The sequence below is a fragment of the Eutrigla gurnardus genome (assembly GCF_963514095.1).
Source record: "Eutrigla gurnardus genome assembly, chromosome: 8".
NCBI lineage: Eukaryota > Metazoa > Chordata > Actinopteri > Perciformes > Triglidae > Eutrigla > Eutrigla gurnardus.
This window is the reverse complement of record NC_139922.1, coordinates 87,308-105,448: the sequence shown is the minus strand read 5'-3', so window position 1 is coordinate 105,448 and position 18,141 is coordinate 87,308. Positions and strand designations below refer to the sequence as shown.

Genomic DNA, 18,141 nt, shown 5'->3' with positions numbered 1-18,141 from the left:
AGCGGAGCAAACCATAATCTTACAGAAATACGAAGAAGTTAAACATATAATGCAGGCAAAAGGCAACCGTTTCATCTGCCAAATGCTGCTGGCAGAAACTCGCCGACTGTGTGAATGCGGAAGTCGTATTAATAGTATTAGTAGGGTAATACTACTATAAACTGCCCCATCATAAGAACAGTACAAGGTCTGACTGATTACATGATCACTTTAACTTCGCTGATAGCTTAGTGGTAGAGTTACCGCCCCATGTTACGAAGCTCCTTGCAGCGGCCCGGGTTCGAATCCGCCCTACGGCCGTCTTTTAAATCATGTCGTCGCACTCTCTCATCCCTTTAACTCTTATGATGTCCTAAAAAAAACATCGTCAGGGACAGAAAAAGGGTTTTGCTGGTCTCTGTACACTCTACAGTGTACACAGTTCACCTACGAGACCCTCTCACGATCCACCGAGCATCTTTTTTTTTTTTAATATCTGCGCACCAAGAGAGCCGATTGGTCAGTCGGCGGTGTGTTTCTCCACGTTGATCTCTTATCAGGAACATAACCTGCTCCGGAGCAGGTTAGCTCCACAGCGTAATTTACCATGGCGATCTACCCCGGTAAGAAGTGAACCAGCGTCGTAGGACGGAAAACCCAGAGTTAACGCTTAAGTTACCTCGCTAAGCACAAATCCTGCTTCGTAGTACAGGCCCCTGGTCTACGATTTGAAAGGTTTGAAAAAAGCATTCCCCCCACAACACACACACCCCTCCCCTCTGTGCTCCTTAATCCCTCCCCTCCAAGCTTGTATCGTCCTCCCCTCGGAGCCTCCCACAAAGAACATCCCCCCTCCAGGCTAAAGTCTCCGTCGACAAATAAACAATATTGCAGAGACAGAAATAGTCTCGACACTGTCTTATAACACAACAACAAACTAACAGCAGCTTTCACAGTCATTAGCCAGCATCGGCATGAAAGCTGTGACACAACATCCACAATAAAGACGAAAGATGACCTGGTCCAGGGCCCTCATTTATAAAACTGTGCGTAGGATCCTAACTAAAAGTGTACGTACGCCAAAAAGCCAAAGTTTGCGTGCGCCAAAAAAAAATCTGATTTATAAAACGGCGCACGCAAGCTGTACGCAATGTTCCCTTTATAAATCACAGGATCACCTACAAGTGTGCGTACCTGAGTCCCGCCCTGTACACGCCCACATTTTACTATGTTAATGAGCCGGCATGCAATCGTTTCCGTGTGGTGAATCACGGCGACAGGTCAGGAAAAAGCGAAGAAACATAACTTTTCAGAAACGGAGAAAGAGACACTTGTTGGGGAGGTGGAGGCACGGACAATAATTTAATTTAGTGGCCACAGCAGCGGGATCACGAATAAAATGACGCAGTGCGAGTGGCAACACATTGCTGCTGCAGTCAACGGCGTCAGTGGGACGGAGCGGACGGTGATCTGAAGGTAAATGACATCTTTCCGCTCCTAACATGGATTTAATGTATTGCTAGAGTATTTGAGGAAGTTTGATTTTGATGTGACTTTGACGGGGATTGTGTCCGAAAAGGAGGGAGAAACCGACGCGACTGAGACCAGAGGTATAAGGGTGAACAGATTTTAAACTTTTATTGTATATAAAACAAAACGTTAAATAGTTTTTGTCCTTCCAGAGTCTGCAGCGTGTGGCGTAGAGGAGGGTGATGTGAGGAGGGTGATGTGAGGAGGGTGACGGGCCCTCGGCACAGCGTCCGGGTCCGGCGCAAAGCAGCAGCGCACCCCGGGCGCATGGCACATCAAGCGGTCGGGTGCACACTGATGCCGTCCTGCAACTTCAGCGAGACACAATCACCGCCATCAACAACGTTGCAGATGAGCTACGGCAAACGCGCACTGTGATTAATAAAATAATATGTTTACAATGAACATTGATTGTTGTCTTCCTTATATTACAAACGCATAACATCCTCACGGATTCTTGCGCCCTGTTGATACCCCTCCAGTCGGGCAGGGGGCCGTGGCTCATCATGCTGGGGACTCTACCACCTTTGCCGAGTGGTAGAGTCTGCCTCCTGAAGTTTGGTAAAGTTCCAACGACTCCACGACTGAGGGCGCATGAGCGTGGCACTCATTATAGCACATTTCCTCTGCGCTCTGGTGGTTTAAAAACGAGGATAAGTGTAACAATTATACGATGGCTTAATGGCTGTAAGTATGTGCGTTGATGATATATGCACATAAATAAGGAGAATATTTAGTTATTTCCGCTGTGTTCTGCAGTGATCTAATGGAAGGTATTTATGTATACTGCATTACATGCATTTGGGCCGTCTCCTCCTCCTGCGGTGACAGCGCTGATTCAATATTTCAAAATGATTTTGATTTAAGATACAAGTCAGATTTTAAAAGAAGGTGTTAACATGAAAAAAACTATCACTCATTAAAAGTGTCAAAAACATTGCTGGAGTTCATCATGGTAACGCAGATCTAACGTATGATATGGAGTGTAATTAAATGTGTGCGAGTCATCAAAAATATATAGTTCTTCTCACGTTTACTGCTGATTCCCTTCCAGTCTCCAGAATGTGCGTACCGGTACGCATGCCTCAGAGTTTGCTTACGGGTCCCGTCAAGTTTGGTTTTTATAGATCACAACATTTGCGTGGAAAGTGGCGTACGCACGTTTCCAGACCCGTTTTGTGCGTACGCAAGCTTTATAAATGAGGGCCCAGGGCTCTCAAGTTTTTAAACTTTGTTCAGAGGGAGATTTTGGCTGACTGTGCAATGCCGTCGGGGCGCGGCGAGTTTCGAGAGACGGCGCTGCCTCCAGCAAGCTCTCGAAAATCTTTTAAACTGACTGTTGTCGATCTAAAATAATGACAGATTCCGCAACTGCATAGCTTATTTCTCACATAAAATGTTTTCAGAAACACATTTCAGTGAACTATTTGCGTAAAATAAGGGAAAGATTTTTTAATGATCCTGGTAATCCTGGCTAGATGTGGCGTGTGAGAGTGTGAACAGGTTGAAATGCATGAGACTTGAGAGCCCAGCTGTTCAAATGATGACCCGAGGTTTACTCGGGTTTGAGCCCTCTTTACGTCGCATCTCCACTTTGTGTCTGTCTTTTCAGTGACAGACTCTCTTTCTTTCAGCCTTTGCCAGTGGGGCAAGTAGAGGCCGCTTGCTACTGCAGCTCTGCTTTACCTCCATACCTGAACTGCTCAGGGCAACCAGCTTGTCCGCTCATAGTTTCAAATGTGGAAGTGGGTCGGGATCGGAAGTTCCAATAAGATCCAATAGTAGCCATGCGATGTGTAATGCTGCTGCTACACTAATTTCCCAGCTTGGGATCAATAAAGTCTCTCTCTCACTATGTTTTTTTAAGTAGTATCTCATGATCAATTGTGTCAAATGCTTTTTTTAGGTCAACAAATTTTTCCATAGTATATTTCTTGTCTATACAGTTATTTCCTCTACCAACTCAATTAATGCCATATAAATTGATCTGCCTGATGTGAACCCATACTGACTGAACAGTGTTGGGAACGTTACTTTAAAAAAGTAATTAGTTATAGTTACTCAGTACTTGTTCCAAAAAGTAACTGAGTTAGTAACTGAATTACTTTATAATAAAAGTAACTAGTTTCCAGGGCAAGTAACTATTTGCGTTACTGTAAAAAAAAAAAAGAGTTGCTTTATGTCAAAGAATTTGGATTTTTTTGAGCAGTTTTCACAAGTCAGTTGAAATGAGTAGAACAGACATCTCCACCTTGAAAATGCCAACTTTTCATCGGATTGCTCCGGACTCACCATCTCTGCTGCTTCTTCGAATTAGGGATGGCCAAAACTAAAAAATATTTTTCACCGACCACCGAGCCTCATTAACCGGTTGAAACCGGTTAACTGATCAGATTAAAATGCGCTATTAAATGCACTATTAAAATGCCCCCCCCCCCCCTGATTTCGATTTGCGTTGCTGCTTATCTCTCTCCCGTTCTGTCTCCGACTCATTTACACACACTCTGCCCGGCGCCACCCTTCCACTCACGTCACTTTTTTAAATCCCCTACAACGCGAAACATCGAGTCCCGCGGCTCATTTAGGAAAATGACAGCTCCGAGACGCTGCTTGTTTAGTATGAGGAGATGGTAGTGCTAATAATAATAAAGCAAGATGATTATTATCATGACCTTATCTGTTACCATTGAAAATCCTGAAATGTAGTAATGTCCGAATCCAAGCCCATCCAAGACAAAACGGGCACCTTCGGAATGCGTAAAAGATGCACCGGCGTGAAATGTTTTTATTTGGGCTATTAAGTATAATTTATGAAAAATTCAGTGTTAGGGATAAGTTGTTCATTTCACACAAAAGAAATCTTGCAATGCCATCTCATTAGTCGCGTAGCGTGTAGTCTTGTGTATAATAATTGAGATTGCATTCTCCGCACCTCGCATGCAGGAAAAATTTAAACTTGAGGAGAAATTATACAGTGGGAGACGCTGTGTCTGTCATATATCACAAAACAGGGTCAGAGCGCACAGCAGTAGACATAATGACGGCGAGACCCCGGTGCCTCCACGAGCTGCCGGGCCGTTCATTATCATCATCATCACCAACGGGCACCATCCGCGCTCCACAGCTGCACCGGATTCCCGTCCAACACCAGAACGGCGGGACACCGGGGCCCGCGTGGCCCTCGCCGCTCAGACCAGCAGCAGCCCCAACTCCGGCTCCAGCTCGCGGCAAGTTTGCACGTTTCTCCACGGACAACAGGCTGCCGAGACCAGGCACGAGCGGCGCGCAAGCAGAACACGATCCTGACTTTTTTTTTTTAACCGACAACCGACAAATTCAATTCATAGTAACGCACCGCGTTCAGTAACGATAACGGCGTTGTAACGACGGAAACGTAATTAGTTAGATTACCCAGTTACTGAAAAAATAACGGCGTTACCTAACGCCGTTCATTTAAACAGAGTTATTCCAAACACTGTGGCTGTATTCGAAGCCGCATACTATACTGCTAGTACGTACTGATTTGGCCAAAATGTAGTATGCAGTATGCAAACAAAAGCAAAATCTGCAGTATGCGAAAAGTTCCCGGATGTCGTACTGATTCGGAGAATATTTCCAGTATGCATCCGACCAGTCTACTCTGCCTACTGTTTCCCACAATGCAATGCGCTGGAGCCTGGATAAATCGAGTAATGACGGAGCAAGAGAGCGTTTCCAGGGGAATACAAACGCCGGAGCAGTACGCCGTTTATATTGGTTATATTTGTTTACATAAGTACAGTGCATAGGCTACTTGATTATTGTGACGAAAGCTATATAGGTACAATAGAAATCCAGGCTGTTGTACATATGAAATGAAAAAAAGTACTCTGTTAATTCAAACTTTTTTTAATTAATATTTGGGGATTTCTGTACATGCAGAGCTCCCGAGACAGCGCTATATACTGTATACTGTCCACTACAAACAGCGGTTAAGATAACTGGCTTGCTGTCTCCCCCGGGACGACGACGCATGTTGGCCGGCGGAACACCTCTGGAGACGGGCAGCTGCCTCTGAGACGACCCGCTCCTTCCGGAGCTTCACTTCTCCGAAAACATCGAGGCAAATTACTAAACAGCCGTCATTTGGGTAAACTAACCGCACATTGGGGATCTAAACGGTTACTTTCTCGCATGAAAAAATATAAAAATGTAATAAAGTGACATAATAACAGCGCTACAGCGGGAAATAAAACAGCTTTGCGCCTGTTTTACAACTACCGCTGCCGGTCGCCACAAAATGCATTCTGGGAAACTTGCATACTGCATACTGCGGTGTGAACGGCGTCTGTCTGCTGAAGTAGCATACTGAATCCCACATTCAGTACGCAGTATACAGTATATACTAACGCAGTATGTAGTAGGCAGTACGGTAGTATGCGGTTTCAAATACAGCCTGTGACTGAATACTTACCAGCCACTTTATTAGGTACACCTGTCCAACTGCTCGTTAATGCAAATTTCTCATCAGCCAATCACATGGCAGCAACTCAATGCATTTAGGCATGTAGACATGGTCAAGACGATCTGCTGCAGTTCAAACAGAGCATCAGAATGGGGAAGAAAGGTGATTTAAGTGACTTTGAACGTGGCATGGTTGTTGGTGCCAGACAGGCTGGTCTGAGCATTTCAGAAACTGCTGATCTACTGGGATTTTCACGCACAACCATCTCTAGGGTTTATGGGAGCTGTAGTTTTTATTCACGGAGAAAGGTTAAATGCACTTTTGCATGGTCTTTCGGTATTGAACATGGTGTATAATGCTCGACATTTGAAACGTGTACATGAAAGATTATGAATTATTATTGTTATTTGTATTTTGATTAATGCATGAAGTTTATGCTATTGTTAGTTGATTTATATTTTGATATTTGTCATGAGATATGGATATGTTATTTATTATTGATTGTTATTGAGCTATTATGGTGAGTGAGCTGTGATGTTTGTGCTATGCGCATTATAAGTGAAATGTTGCACTCCTTACTTTTCAGGTTATTACCTGCTTCCCTTTTTTAGAAATAAACAAAGAAAAAGTGGAACGCTGAGTAATTTCTTTTGTACACCGGGTTGCCCTTTCCGTGGGGAGAAAACGGAACACAGAGAATGGTCCAAAAAAGAGAAAATATCCAGTGAGCAGCAGTTCTGTGGGCGCAAATGCCTTGTTGATGCCAGAGGTCAGAGGAGAATGGCCAGACTGGTTCGAGCTGATAGAAAGGCAACAGTAATTCAAATAACCACTCGTTACAACCAAGGTATGCAGAAGAGCATCTCTGAACGCACAACACATCGAACCTTTTCCTGTCTCCAGGTCCTCTCTGCAAGGTTGTCCTTTGAGCCCAGCACTGTTTGCGCTTTCTCTAGAACCCTTAGCCCAGATGATCCGTCAATCCTTTACCATGCAACCTATTTCAGTAGACCGTACCTCTCATCATCTGGCGTTGCTGATGACATACTTGTATTTATGGAGAACCCGGTCCAATCCCTTCAAACTCTGCTCTCTATCTGTAGTGAGTTCGGTGATCTATCTGGTTTCAAAATCAATTGGAATAAGTCTGTCTTGTTACCCCTTAATGACACGGCTAGAGCACTACAATTCCCACCTAATATCCCTGTTGTATAACAATTTAAATATCTGGGAGTACATATTTTCCCATCCCTGAATCGCATTGTTTCCCATAACTACTTGGAAATTTGGAATAAAGTTAAATCAGATTTAGATAAATGGACTGGCCTCCCCAATTCTCTTCAAGCCCGCATCTCCATTGTGAAAATGAATATTTTACCCAGGATTAATTTTGTGTCCTCTATGATTCCCCTTGCACCACCGGCTAATTATTGGAAAAGAATTCATTCTACACTCAACAAAAATATAAACGCAACACTTTTGTTTTTGCTCCCATTTTTCACGAGATGGACTTAAAGATCTAAAATTCATTCCAGATACACAATATTACCATTTCTCTCAAACATTGTTCACAAATCTGTCTAAATGTGTGATAGTGAGCACTTCTGCTTTGCTGAGATAATCCATCCCACCTCACAGGTGTGCCACATCAAGATGCTGATCTGACATCATGATTAGTGCACAGGTGTACCTTATACTGCCCACAATAAAAGGCCACTCTGAAATGCGCAGTTTTGTCTCACAGCAAAATGCCACAGATGCCACAAGCATTGAGGGAGCGTGCAATTGGCATGCTGACAGCAGGAATGTCAACCAGATCTGTTGCTCGTGCATTGAATGTTCATTTCTCCACCATAAGCCGTCTCCAAAGGCGTTTCAGAGAATATGGCAGTACATCCAACCGGCCTCACAACCGCAGACCACATGTAACCACACCAGCCCAGGACCTCCACATCCAGCAGGTTCACCTCCAAGATCGTCTGAGACCAGCCACTCAGACAGCTGCTGAAACAATTGGTTTGCATAACCAAACAATTTCTGCACAAACTGTCAGAAACCGTCTCAGGGAAGCTCAACTGCATGCTCGTCGTCCTCATCGGGGTCTTGACCTGACTCCAGCTCGTCGCCGTAACAGACTTGAGTGGGCAAATGCTCACATTCGATGGCGACTGGCACGTTGGAGAGGTGTTCTCTTCACGGATGAATCTCGGTTTACATTGTTCAGGGCAGATGGCAGACAGCATGTGTGGCGTCGTGTGGGTGAGCGCTTTGCTGATGTCAATGTTGTGGATCGAGTGGCCCATGGTGGTGGTGGGGTTATGGTATGGGCAGGCATCTGTTATGGACGAAGAACACAGGTGCATTTTATTGATGGCATTTTGAATGCACAGAGATACCGTGATGAGATCCTGAGGCCCATTGTTGTGCCATACATCCATGAACATCACCTCATGTTTCAGCAAGATAATGCACGGCCCCATGTTGCAAGGATCTGTACACAATTCTTGGAAGCTGAAAATGTCCCCAGTGTTTCCCCTAGAGTTTTTTTCAGGCCCGGTGGTACCCACCGAAAAAACCCTAAACAGACGAGACGCGTGGGATGGTGTATTGGTGCAGTTGGATTAAGTCAGGTGGCACAGCAAGCAGTCTGCAATTCTGCAATTATTATATTTGCATTCAACATTTTTGTTCAACCAGAGTGTATTCAAGATCACAAGGAGAGAGTGACTTATTAAGGTGCTGGTTGATGGAAATGATCAGGGTCCAGAAAAATATGTCTGGAAAATGATGAGCATCACATTAATAGCTACAGATACTGTAAAACACTACAACGACATATGAGTGCATATATTGTCTTATTTTATCAAGTAAAATATAAGTTATAGGTTTACTCAACAGCAGTTAACTCAAAGTTCCACATCTTATCAAAAACATTCCTCCCCCCCCCCCCCCCCCCCCGGGAGGGGGGGCAAACGGGCTTTGGCCGGTTGTACATACGTCATCACGTCCTAATACTACACACACATGGCGTGATGTTGTTTTTAAGGAGCGCCGTCTCTGCTTATATTTCTCGACAACACTCGACCTGCATCAGCGCATGTGCGCACGAGCGTATCTGTGCGAGCAGACAGCGCGAGCGCAGCGGGTTTTGGACGGAGACACACAGCGGCATTTTTATTATGTAAAAATAAATAATAATGTAATGTAATAAAATAAATATTATGGACCCTATTGACCGGTTCCGCTCACACCACGAGTCTGAAGAGTGCAACAGCTTATCAAAATACAGTGTCAACGTTCCGTGTTTTCAAAGTAGAAAGCGACAAGTACACGGAAGAAGAACGTAGCGGGAGCGCGCGTCTTGCGGAGCAAGTCTGCTGTGCCGCGCGGAGGCGCTCCTAATGTAAATGATTATTGATTTATGAATGAATTGATAGGTGGCTTATTTTTGGTATATTGATTTTTTTTGGGCCTGGCGGCAGGTCTCCTTGGCCTGGCGGGCCGCCAGGCCTGTACAATGGTAGGGGAAACACTGGTCCCAGTTCTTGCATGGCCAGCATACTCACCGGACATGTCACCCATTGAGCATGTTTGGGATGTGCTTGACCGGCGTATACAACAGCGTGTACCAGTTCCCACTAATATCCAGCAACTTCGCACAGCCATTGAAGAGGAGTGGACCAACATTCCACAGGCCACAATTGACAATCTGATAAACTCTATGCGAAGAAGATGTGTTGCACTGCATGAGGCAAATGGTGGTCACACCAGATACTGACTGGTTCTGAGTCCCCAGACCCCCAATAAAGCAAAAAAATGCACATTTCAGGGTGGCCTTTTATTGTGGACAGTCTAAGGCACACCTGTGCACTAATCATGATGTCAGATCAGCATCTTGATGTGGCACACCTGTGAGGTGGGATGGATTATCTCAGCAAAGCAGAAGTGCTCACTATCACACATTTAGACTGATTTGTGAACAATGTTTGAGAGAAATGGTAATATTGTGTATCTGGAATGAATTTTAGATCTTTAAGTCCATCTCATGAAAAATGGGAGCAAAAACAAAAGTGTTGCGTTTATATTTTTGTTGAGTGTATTATTTCACAATTTATTTGGAATAAAAATTCCTTGCTTGAAACTGGCAACCTTGCAGAGAGGTAGAGGAGACGGAGGACTGGCAGTTCCTGATTTTAAATTGTATTTTTACTCCTTTGTCCTTAGACCTCTTTTTGTGTGGGCTAATGCTGATTTGTCTGTTTCTTGGCGTGAATTGGAGGAAGACATTGTTCAACCACTGACGTTGCAAGGGGCACTTTTTTCCAACATGTCCGACTCACAATGTAAGCTTCGTTTTGGTCCAATAGTCTCCTTTCTTATCCAGACCTGGCACACAGTTGAATCCCTGTGTAAAATACCTTGCAAGTGGCACACGCTCTCTCCGCTACTCCACAATAAGAGTCTTATGATTGGAGGCAGACCCATCACAGCATCTCCTTGGAGTAACAGTACTATCCGCTATCTAGGTGACATTTTTAATGAGTCAGGGTTGCGCTCCTTTCAAGATGTGAGAGACACCTATGCCTTACCGCCTTCCTCATTCTTTTTTTATTTACAACTAAGACATGCTCTTAATGCACACAGTATTCCCCTAAAGCAAGCTTTACATATTCACCCTCTTTATAAATTGATCATAACACATAGAGTTAATAGCGGCTTGGTTTCCAAATTATACTCCTTTTTTCTGACATCTTCTTATTCTGACTTACCACTAGATAGGTTATGGAGAAGTGATCACCCTAGTCTGGATGCTGATTTTGACTGGGAGCAGGTGTGGACGAGTATCAGGGAGGCTTCCCGCAACCCGAATCACCAACAGATTCACTTTAATTATGTCCATAGAACCTATCTCACTCCACGTAGACTACATGCAATGAAACTGATAACTGATCCGTCTTGCAGCCTCTGCAATTTGAATTCTCCGGGTACTTTTATTCACATGATGTGGGAGTGTCCACCGGTGGAACAGTTCTGGGCTAAGGTGGCCTCTCAACTATCAGACTTGACATCTGTAACTATCCCAGTGACAGTTCCTGTTCTGTTACTGAATGACTTATCTGGGATGGGTCTGTCGAGGGCTGCAGGGCGATTAGTACTTGCTGGTATCACAGCTGCTAAGAAGCTGATTGCGTTGCGGTGGAAGCCTCCCCACTCTCTTGCCTTCAAGAATTGGATTCTCACTTTTTTAGATGTTGTATTCATGGAGATGTCGACTGCCAGAATCAATGGTGCAAAAGAATCCATTTTGAATAGTTGGCGGGCTGTGGCCAACTCACTAAAGGAGTTATTAAAATGATCATATCCTGATTCTGGCTAGTTATTTTTGTTCCCTGTATAGGTGAATGTGTGGTCGTAGAGTTTCCCTCCATACAATTGTGTATGACTTCTGGATGGGTGGGTGGGGGGAGGGAAGGTGGCACACCTTTTGTTTGTTTTGTCTGTTTTATTTTATTTTTTTTAGTTAATGTATTGGCTTAAGTTTTTTTGGTTAATTTGGCAGCTTTTATGATTTAAGCAATTTTGCAGTTTGCATTTGTTTTGTTATGTTTTGTTATGTAAAATATGTGTTGTATCTTGATAATCTCAGTTAATCAATAAAAAAATTTGATCACAAAAAAAAAACACATCGAACCTTGAGGCGGATGGGCTATAGCAGCAGAAGACCACACCGGGTGCCACTCCTGTCAGCTAAGAACAGGAAACTGAGGCTACAATTCGCACAGGCTCACCAAAATTGAACAATAGAAGATTAGAAAAACGTTGCCTGGTCTGATGAGTCTCGATTTCTGCTGCGACATTCTGATGGTAGGGTCAGAATTTGGCGTCAACAACATGAAAGCATGGATCCATCCTGCCTTGTATCAACGGTTCAGGCTGGTGGTCTAATGGTGTTGGGGATATTTTCTTGGCACACTTTGGGCCCATTAGTACCAATTGATTGTTGCTGACCATGTCCATCCCTTTATGACCACAGTGTACCCATCGTCTGATGGCTACTTCAAGCAGGATAACACACCATGTCATAAAGCGCGAATCATCTCAGACTGGTTTCTTGAACATGACAATAAGTTCACTGTACTCAAATGGCCTCCACAGTCACCAGATCTCAATCCAATAGAGCACCTTTGGGATGTGGTGGAACGGGAGATTCGCATCATGGATGTGCAGCTGACAAATCTGCAGCAACTGCGTGATGCAATCAAGTCAATATGGACCAAACTCTCTGAGGAATGTTTTCAGTACCTTGTTGAATCTATGCCACGAAGGATTAAGGTAGTTCTGAAGGCAAAAGGGGGTCCAACCCGGTACTAGCAAGGTGTACCTAATAAAGTGGCCGGTGAGTGTATATATTTTAATGAAGTTATTGTAACAAAAGGTTTTTCAATTATTTTTGAGAACTGTGAAAGCAAGGATACAGGTTGGTGAAAAGGTGTTTGTCGCCATTGAATTACTTGAGCACCTTTCATTTTATCTGGAAATGTTCCTGTTATGAATGATAAATTACATATCCACTATACTGCCAAAAATATTCACTCTCCCATCCAAATAATTGAAATCAGGTCTTCCAATCACTTCCATGGCCACAGGTGTATAAAAGCAAGCACCTAGGCATGCAGACTGTTTCCACAAATTTTGTGAAAGAATGGGTCGCTCTCAGGAGCTCAGTGAATTCCAGCATGGTACTGTGATAGGATGCCACCTGTGCAACAAGTCCAGTCGTGAAAAGTCCTCGCTCCTAAATATTCCAGTCAACTGTCAGTGGGATTATAACAAAGTGGAAGCGATTGGGAACGACAGCAACTCAGCCAAGAAGTGGTAGACCACGTAAAATGACAGAGCGGGGTCAGCGGATGCTGAGGCACATAGCGCACAGAGGTCGCCAACTTTCTGCAGAGTTACTGCAGCTACTATTGGCAAAATGTTCCGATCCAATCCTCGCTCACTCTCTCTTGTTCCCCTGAGCAGTTCAGGTATGGAGCAGGGGCTGTCACGTGAGTTCAGAGAGATTCTGGCTGAGGCTGTGGCGTCAGCGGAGAGGGGGGGGGGGGGGGGGGGGGGGGGTGGCGAGCGATCGCCGAGCAGTTTGGGATCGAGAACATATTGCAGTCGGGGTGAGAGAGAAATCCGACCGGCAACTGCTGCATTTACACCGATAATGTTTCATCATTCGTGGCCGTAAACACTATTACTGCTTTGTACATTTTGTGGAAGTCCCGGACACACCGGGAAACTAAACGGCGTCCTGTCTGAGTTCATACCCAGAGGGAATGTTCCCATTCATTGTCTATGTAAGAAGCCGTGCAATGCCGTCGCGGAGCAGCGAATTTTGAGAGACGGCGCCGCCACCTGCAAGCTCTCGAAGATCTTGTAAACTGACCGTTGTCGATCTAAAATAAAGACAGATTCAGCAACTGCATAGCTTATTTCTCGCCTAAAATGTTTTCAGAACACATTTCGGTGAACCATTTTCGTAAAATAAGAGGGAGGTGGGAGGCTGCAAGGGGAGAACGATACGAGCTCGGAGGAGCACAGAGGGGAGGGGTGTGTGTGTGGGGAGGGATGCTTTTTTCAAACCTTTCAAATTGTAGAATACAGCTTTAAGATGTCCAATATATCGAAAATCATTGTTATCAGACATGTTTGAAATAAGGATGAGAACAGCATGAACTAAATAGAACTACTTATTCACTAGGTGTTCAGAATCATGAATTCCCAGACTTGAACTAATGGTTACGTAACTAATCAAGGTGCTCATGCTCCTTATACACATCACTTTGGCCTGTTCTGGACTACCATTCAATTTAACAAACACCTTGCAATTTGCAGTCAACATGGACTGAATGTGTCCCTTCGTTTCCAGGAACCTTGCTTGTTTTGCTATATCTGCATTTGCAAATCAGACAATGACAATGTGTTTGACTTTCTGGTCCTTTGTTGGTATAGTGTGACATGCGTCAATATCGTGTAGCTCAATGATAACCTAGTATGGTAGGTACTTAAAATGTGGCTTGTTGAAATAAAATAGTACATTTGAAGAGTGGCTGAGCTCCCATTTTTGCAGATAAAAGACTTCTATACTTCTGCCTCTATCTCTGGTGTTAGCTTAACCCTCGGGGCACTTTGAGGGACCGTTTGGGTACTTTTGATTTTTGATTATCAATATCTCTGTCAGTTTAACGCCTACTTTTCTGAAACTTTTCCAAGGATTTTCTTTTAATTAAAAAAAAAATGAAAAAAAAAATGTCATCCACTTGATTGCAAGATGTATAGAATATACCATAAAAAAAAATTCTCACACGTGCCACCTTCGGGACTGTGGCGGCCCCATTAACTCCCATTATAAAACCATAAACATACAGTTTGACATACTGTGAAACTGTCATTTTTTTTCTCTAAAGCCAGCATCAATGTGACTTCCCAAGCCTCTCCCTTCAAAATAACAGAAAAAAAAGGTTTGAGGTGTGCTGACTTCCTCAAACCACTGGGGGCAGTAGAGCTAACCACAATCCTCCACAGTTTCAATGGAGGACTGGTTGTCTTATCCTGCAGAATGCATGACAGTGAAGAGGCTGAAATCCACAAAAATGGTCTCAGTGTGTTGGAATTAATAATTATATGTGTTTGAGAATATATAGTGTGTGTGTGTGTGTGTGTGTGTGTTGTGTGTGTGTCTGTGAAAATGAGCTCTTCACAGGCAAATGGAGATTTGTGCATGTCTTATTTTCTGGATCAAAAGAGAGCCTCCCCTGTACTGTTGGCTGTGTGGTATAAAATATTCACGCTGTTGCTTCTCTGAAGTCTGCACAAATAGTTTGCAGCCTGGTCAGACTGGTCATTTGTCCAGCAGACAGCAGACAGACATGAGGAGCAGCCTGAGATCAGAGTCACAATAGGAGATGGTTTGGGTGTGTTGGGATTGATATAAAAGAGTGGTGTGAATGTGATTGTGTGTGTGTGTGTGTGAGAAATTCAATTCCGAAAGGCCAGTGGGGATTTGTTTATGTTTATTTTTCTTGATCAAAAGTGACCCTCCTCTGTACTATTGGCTGTGTGGTATAAAATAAATGCAGTTGCTTCTCTGAAGTCTGTGTGTGTCTTTTTGAAAAGAGAGCCTACTCTCTCCCATTGGATGAATTGTCTTGTTGTTTGTGCAGGTGCATGTTTTAAGTCTGTTAGAATAGTTTGCAGCCTTGTCTGGCTGGTCATTTCTCCAGGACGCAGCCATGAAGAGGCATATGAATCTTGATGAGGCACTGTCTGTCATAATGGAATCTTCCGAAAGTGAGACTGTCGTCAGTGGAGACGACAGTTCCAGCATAGAAGAGGATGTGGAGAACCTGCAGATGTCATCGGGTGAAGAATTCCTCCCTTCCACCGAGGGGCCCGGCAGCTCAGACGAGGAGGAGGAGGAGGAAGAGACAGAGGAGGACACCTCGTGGACTGCCAAGAACGGGGTTCAGTGGTCTGCCTCCCATGAGAATACTCTCCCCTACAACCTGCCTCCAATTCTAACACCAGGACCTCTGCATTATGCTGTTGCCAGGGTCAGCAGCCCTGAGACTGCATTTGACCTTTTTTTTCACGAAGATATCCTGCAGCTCATCCTCCATTTTACCAACCTGCAAGGTAGGAGAGTTACGAAGAGCAGCTGGAGGGATGTCGACGAGGATGAGCTACGTGCCTACTTGGGGCTGCTGATCCTGGCAGGTGTCTACAGATCACAGCACGAATCCACTCTTGGCCTTTGGGACATGGAGACGGGCCGTCCTGTTTTCGCTGCAGCGATGCCCCGGAACAGGTTCATGGAGATTAACCTTTCCATAAGGTTTGATGATCCGTGGTCCTGGCCAGACCGCGCCCAGAGGGAGAAGCTGGCTCCGATAAAGGAGCTTTGGAGCCGATGGTCTACTCGCATCCCAAAGTTTTTCAACCCAGGCCGAGATGTGTGCGTGGATGAACATTTGGTCCCTTTTAGGGGCTGCTGTTCATTCAAGCAGTATGTATGCCATCAAAGCCTGCGAGGTATGGCTTGAAAATATGGGCTCTCTGTGATGTGCAGACCTCTTATGCCTGGAGGCTCCAGGTGTACACAGGGAGGTCTGCAGATCACAGAGAGATCAACCAGGGGATGCGAGTTGTCCTGGAAATGACGAATGAAATGGAGGATCACACTGTGATGACCGACAATTTCTTTACATCTGCGAGGCTGGCTGACGAACTGACAAAGAGGAGGATGGCTCTTGTCGGAACCATGAGAGCCAACAAGCCAGAGATTCCAAGGCCATTGCTGGACATCAAGCGCAGAGAAGTCCTCTCCTCTCTCTTCGCATTCACTAAAAACAAGACCATGGTGTCATACATTCCAAAGAAGAGGAAGAATGTCCTGCTGCTCTCCACAAAACATCACCAGCCTGAGGTCCAGGAGGCTGGGAAGAGGAACTTTTTACTTGTTTCTGATTTTGACAGTTTTTGACAGTAAATTTGGGAAAATATTACATATTTTGTGCTTTTTGCATTAAAATTAGGCATTTTTTGTATGAAAAAAGGGCCTATAACATAAAATAATAATCATAATAAGCGTTATATCTTTTGTTAGGTCTGAAGTTGTTGAAAAGGTTGATGCAGTGAAAGTGAAAAAATATATATATATATAAATTTTTTATGACACTTTTATGAGAGGGACCCCATTTGGGCCCGAAAGTAACAGGTGTAAGTTTTTTGAAAAAACTCTAATGTCTCCAAAAATAATAATAATGCATCAAAAACAATGATATTATCAATTTTTGACCTAGTCGAGGCTGTAATAACTTCATCCCCAATAATCCTCTTTGCGCCTCATTTTTGGAAAATATTGCATATTGTGTGTTTTTCGCATAAAAAGTACATAATGTTCGTGTGAGAAAAAGGCTTAAAAACACACAAAAAAAAATTAAAAACGAATAAACTTTATATCTAAGGTTAGGTCTGAAGTTGTTGAAAAGGTTGATGCAGTGAAAGTGAAAAAAAAAAAGTTTTTTCTTTTCTTTTTTATGACACTTGTATTGGCGTGGCCTGTACAGGCCCGAAGGTAGTGAGTGTGCGTAAATTCTCTGAGTGCCCCGAGGGTTAAACATTCTACAAAATATGGTCTCTCTTAGATGATTAGTTTCACAGATATTAAGGCTCAAAAATGGAACTGAACAAATCTTTGCCCAACTTCAGAGCCATATTCCAAAAAAACTGACAAGTATCAGGTCCAAACTTATCAGGAGGGTGTTTTGCCTCATTTTTTTCACAGTGATTTTTTAAAATCCTGATATTGGTGGGGTTGTTGTGGCCGGTTTTGGTACTGCATGTCCTAATATCCTACTAGTAAACATCACGGCAGGGCAATTCAATTGTGTTTACCATTTACCAAATACTTACGGGTCATTCCGTGTCATTTCATCAAATTTCTGAAAATCTTCCCACCTGACCATCTCAGAATGTCCTGAAAAAATTCAAGTACAAAGACACACTTGTTAGTAGGACAAATCCAAAATATTAGGTCTCTACTGTCAATAGTTTTCTCATGAAACATCATTGAATGAAGGGTAGTTTAGACGGTTTTTGGCATCATGCTCTGAAAAGCCATTTTTAAACAGCAATATCTGGAAAACTATCTCACCTGTGGCCTTCAAAATTTTTACAGAGTATATGTGTTACGAATAGCCTCCAGACATAGAAAATCAGGGATGTAGCTCAATGATAACCTAGTATGGTAGGTACTTAAAATTAGGCTTTTTGAAATAAAGTGGTACATTTGAAGAGTGGCTGAGCTCCCATTTTTGCAGATAAAGGACTTCTATCACTTCTGCCTCTATCTCTGGTGTTAGCTTAGACATTCTACAAAATATGGTTTCTCTTAGATTATTAGTTTCACAGATATTAAGGCTCAAAAATGGAAGTAAACATCTTTGCCCAACTTCAGAGTCATATTCCAAAAAACTGACAACACTTATCAGGTTCAAACTTACTTTTTTTGAAAGATCATATTCTTGTTAAAATCATATTTAAAAATTTGGAGGGTGTTTTGCCTCCATTTGTCGCAGTGATTTTTTAAAATCCTGATATTGGTGGGGTTTTTGTGGCCGTTTTTGGTACTGCAT

General features: G+C 43.5%; 2 protein-coding genes across 3 annotated transcripts in view; one reads left to right on the top strand and one right to left on the bottom strand.

The window, feature by feature from the left end:
• pex10 (peroxisomal biogenesis factor 10) overlaps window positions 1–18,141 on the bottom strand; it is a 43,591-nt gene that overhangs the window by 21,081 nt on the left and 4,369 nt on the right. Inside the window, exon 1 of one of the 2 annotated variants that reach the window (XM_084015417.1) lies at window positions 17,420–17,446. The exons of the other annotated variant lie outside the window; for it this stretch is intronic. Within the exon in view, the coding sequence (XP_083871543.1) occupies window positions 17,420–17,426 (7 nt within the window). The 5' untranslated portion in view covers window positions 17,427–17,446. Of the gene's footprint in view, window positions 1–17,419; window positions 17,447–18,141 lie in introns of those variants that run through there. 2 annotated transcript variants of the gene reach the window in all.
• Window positions 5,963–6,882, top strand: LOC311017149 (uncharacterized protein; the record flags this gene model as incomplete). The annotated part of the gene is made up of 3 exons (XM_084015323.1): window positions 5,963–6,225; window positions 6,698–6,800; window positions 6,857–6,882. Exons 1-3 carry the CDS (start codon window positions 6,103–6,105, stop codon window positions 6,880–6,882), a joined length of 252 nt encoding a protein of 83 aa, XP_083871449.1. The 5' UTR covers window positions 5,963–6,102.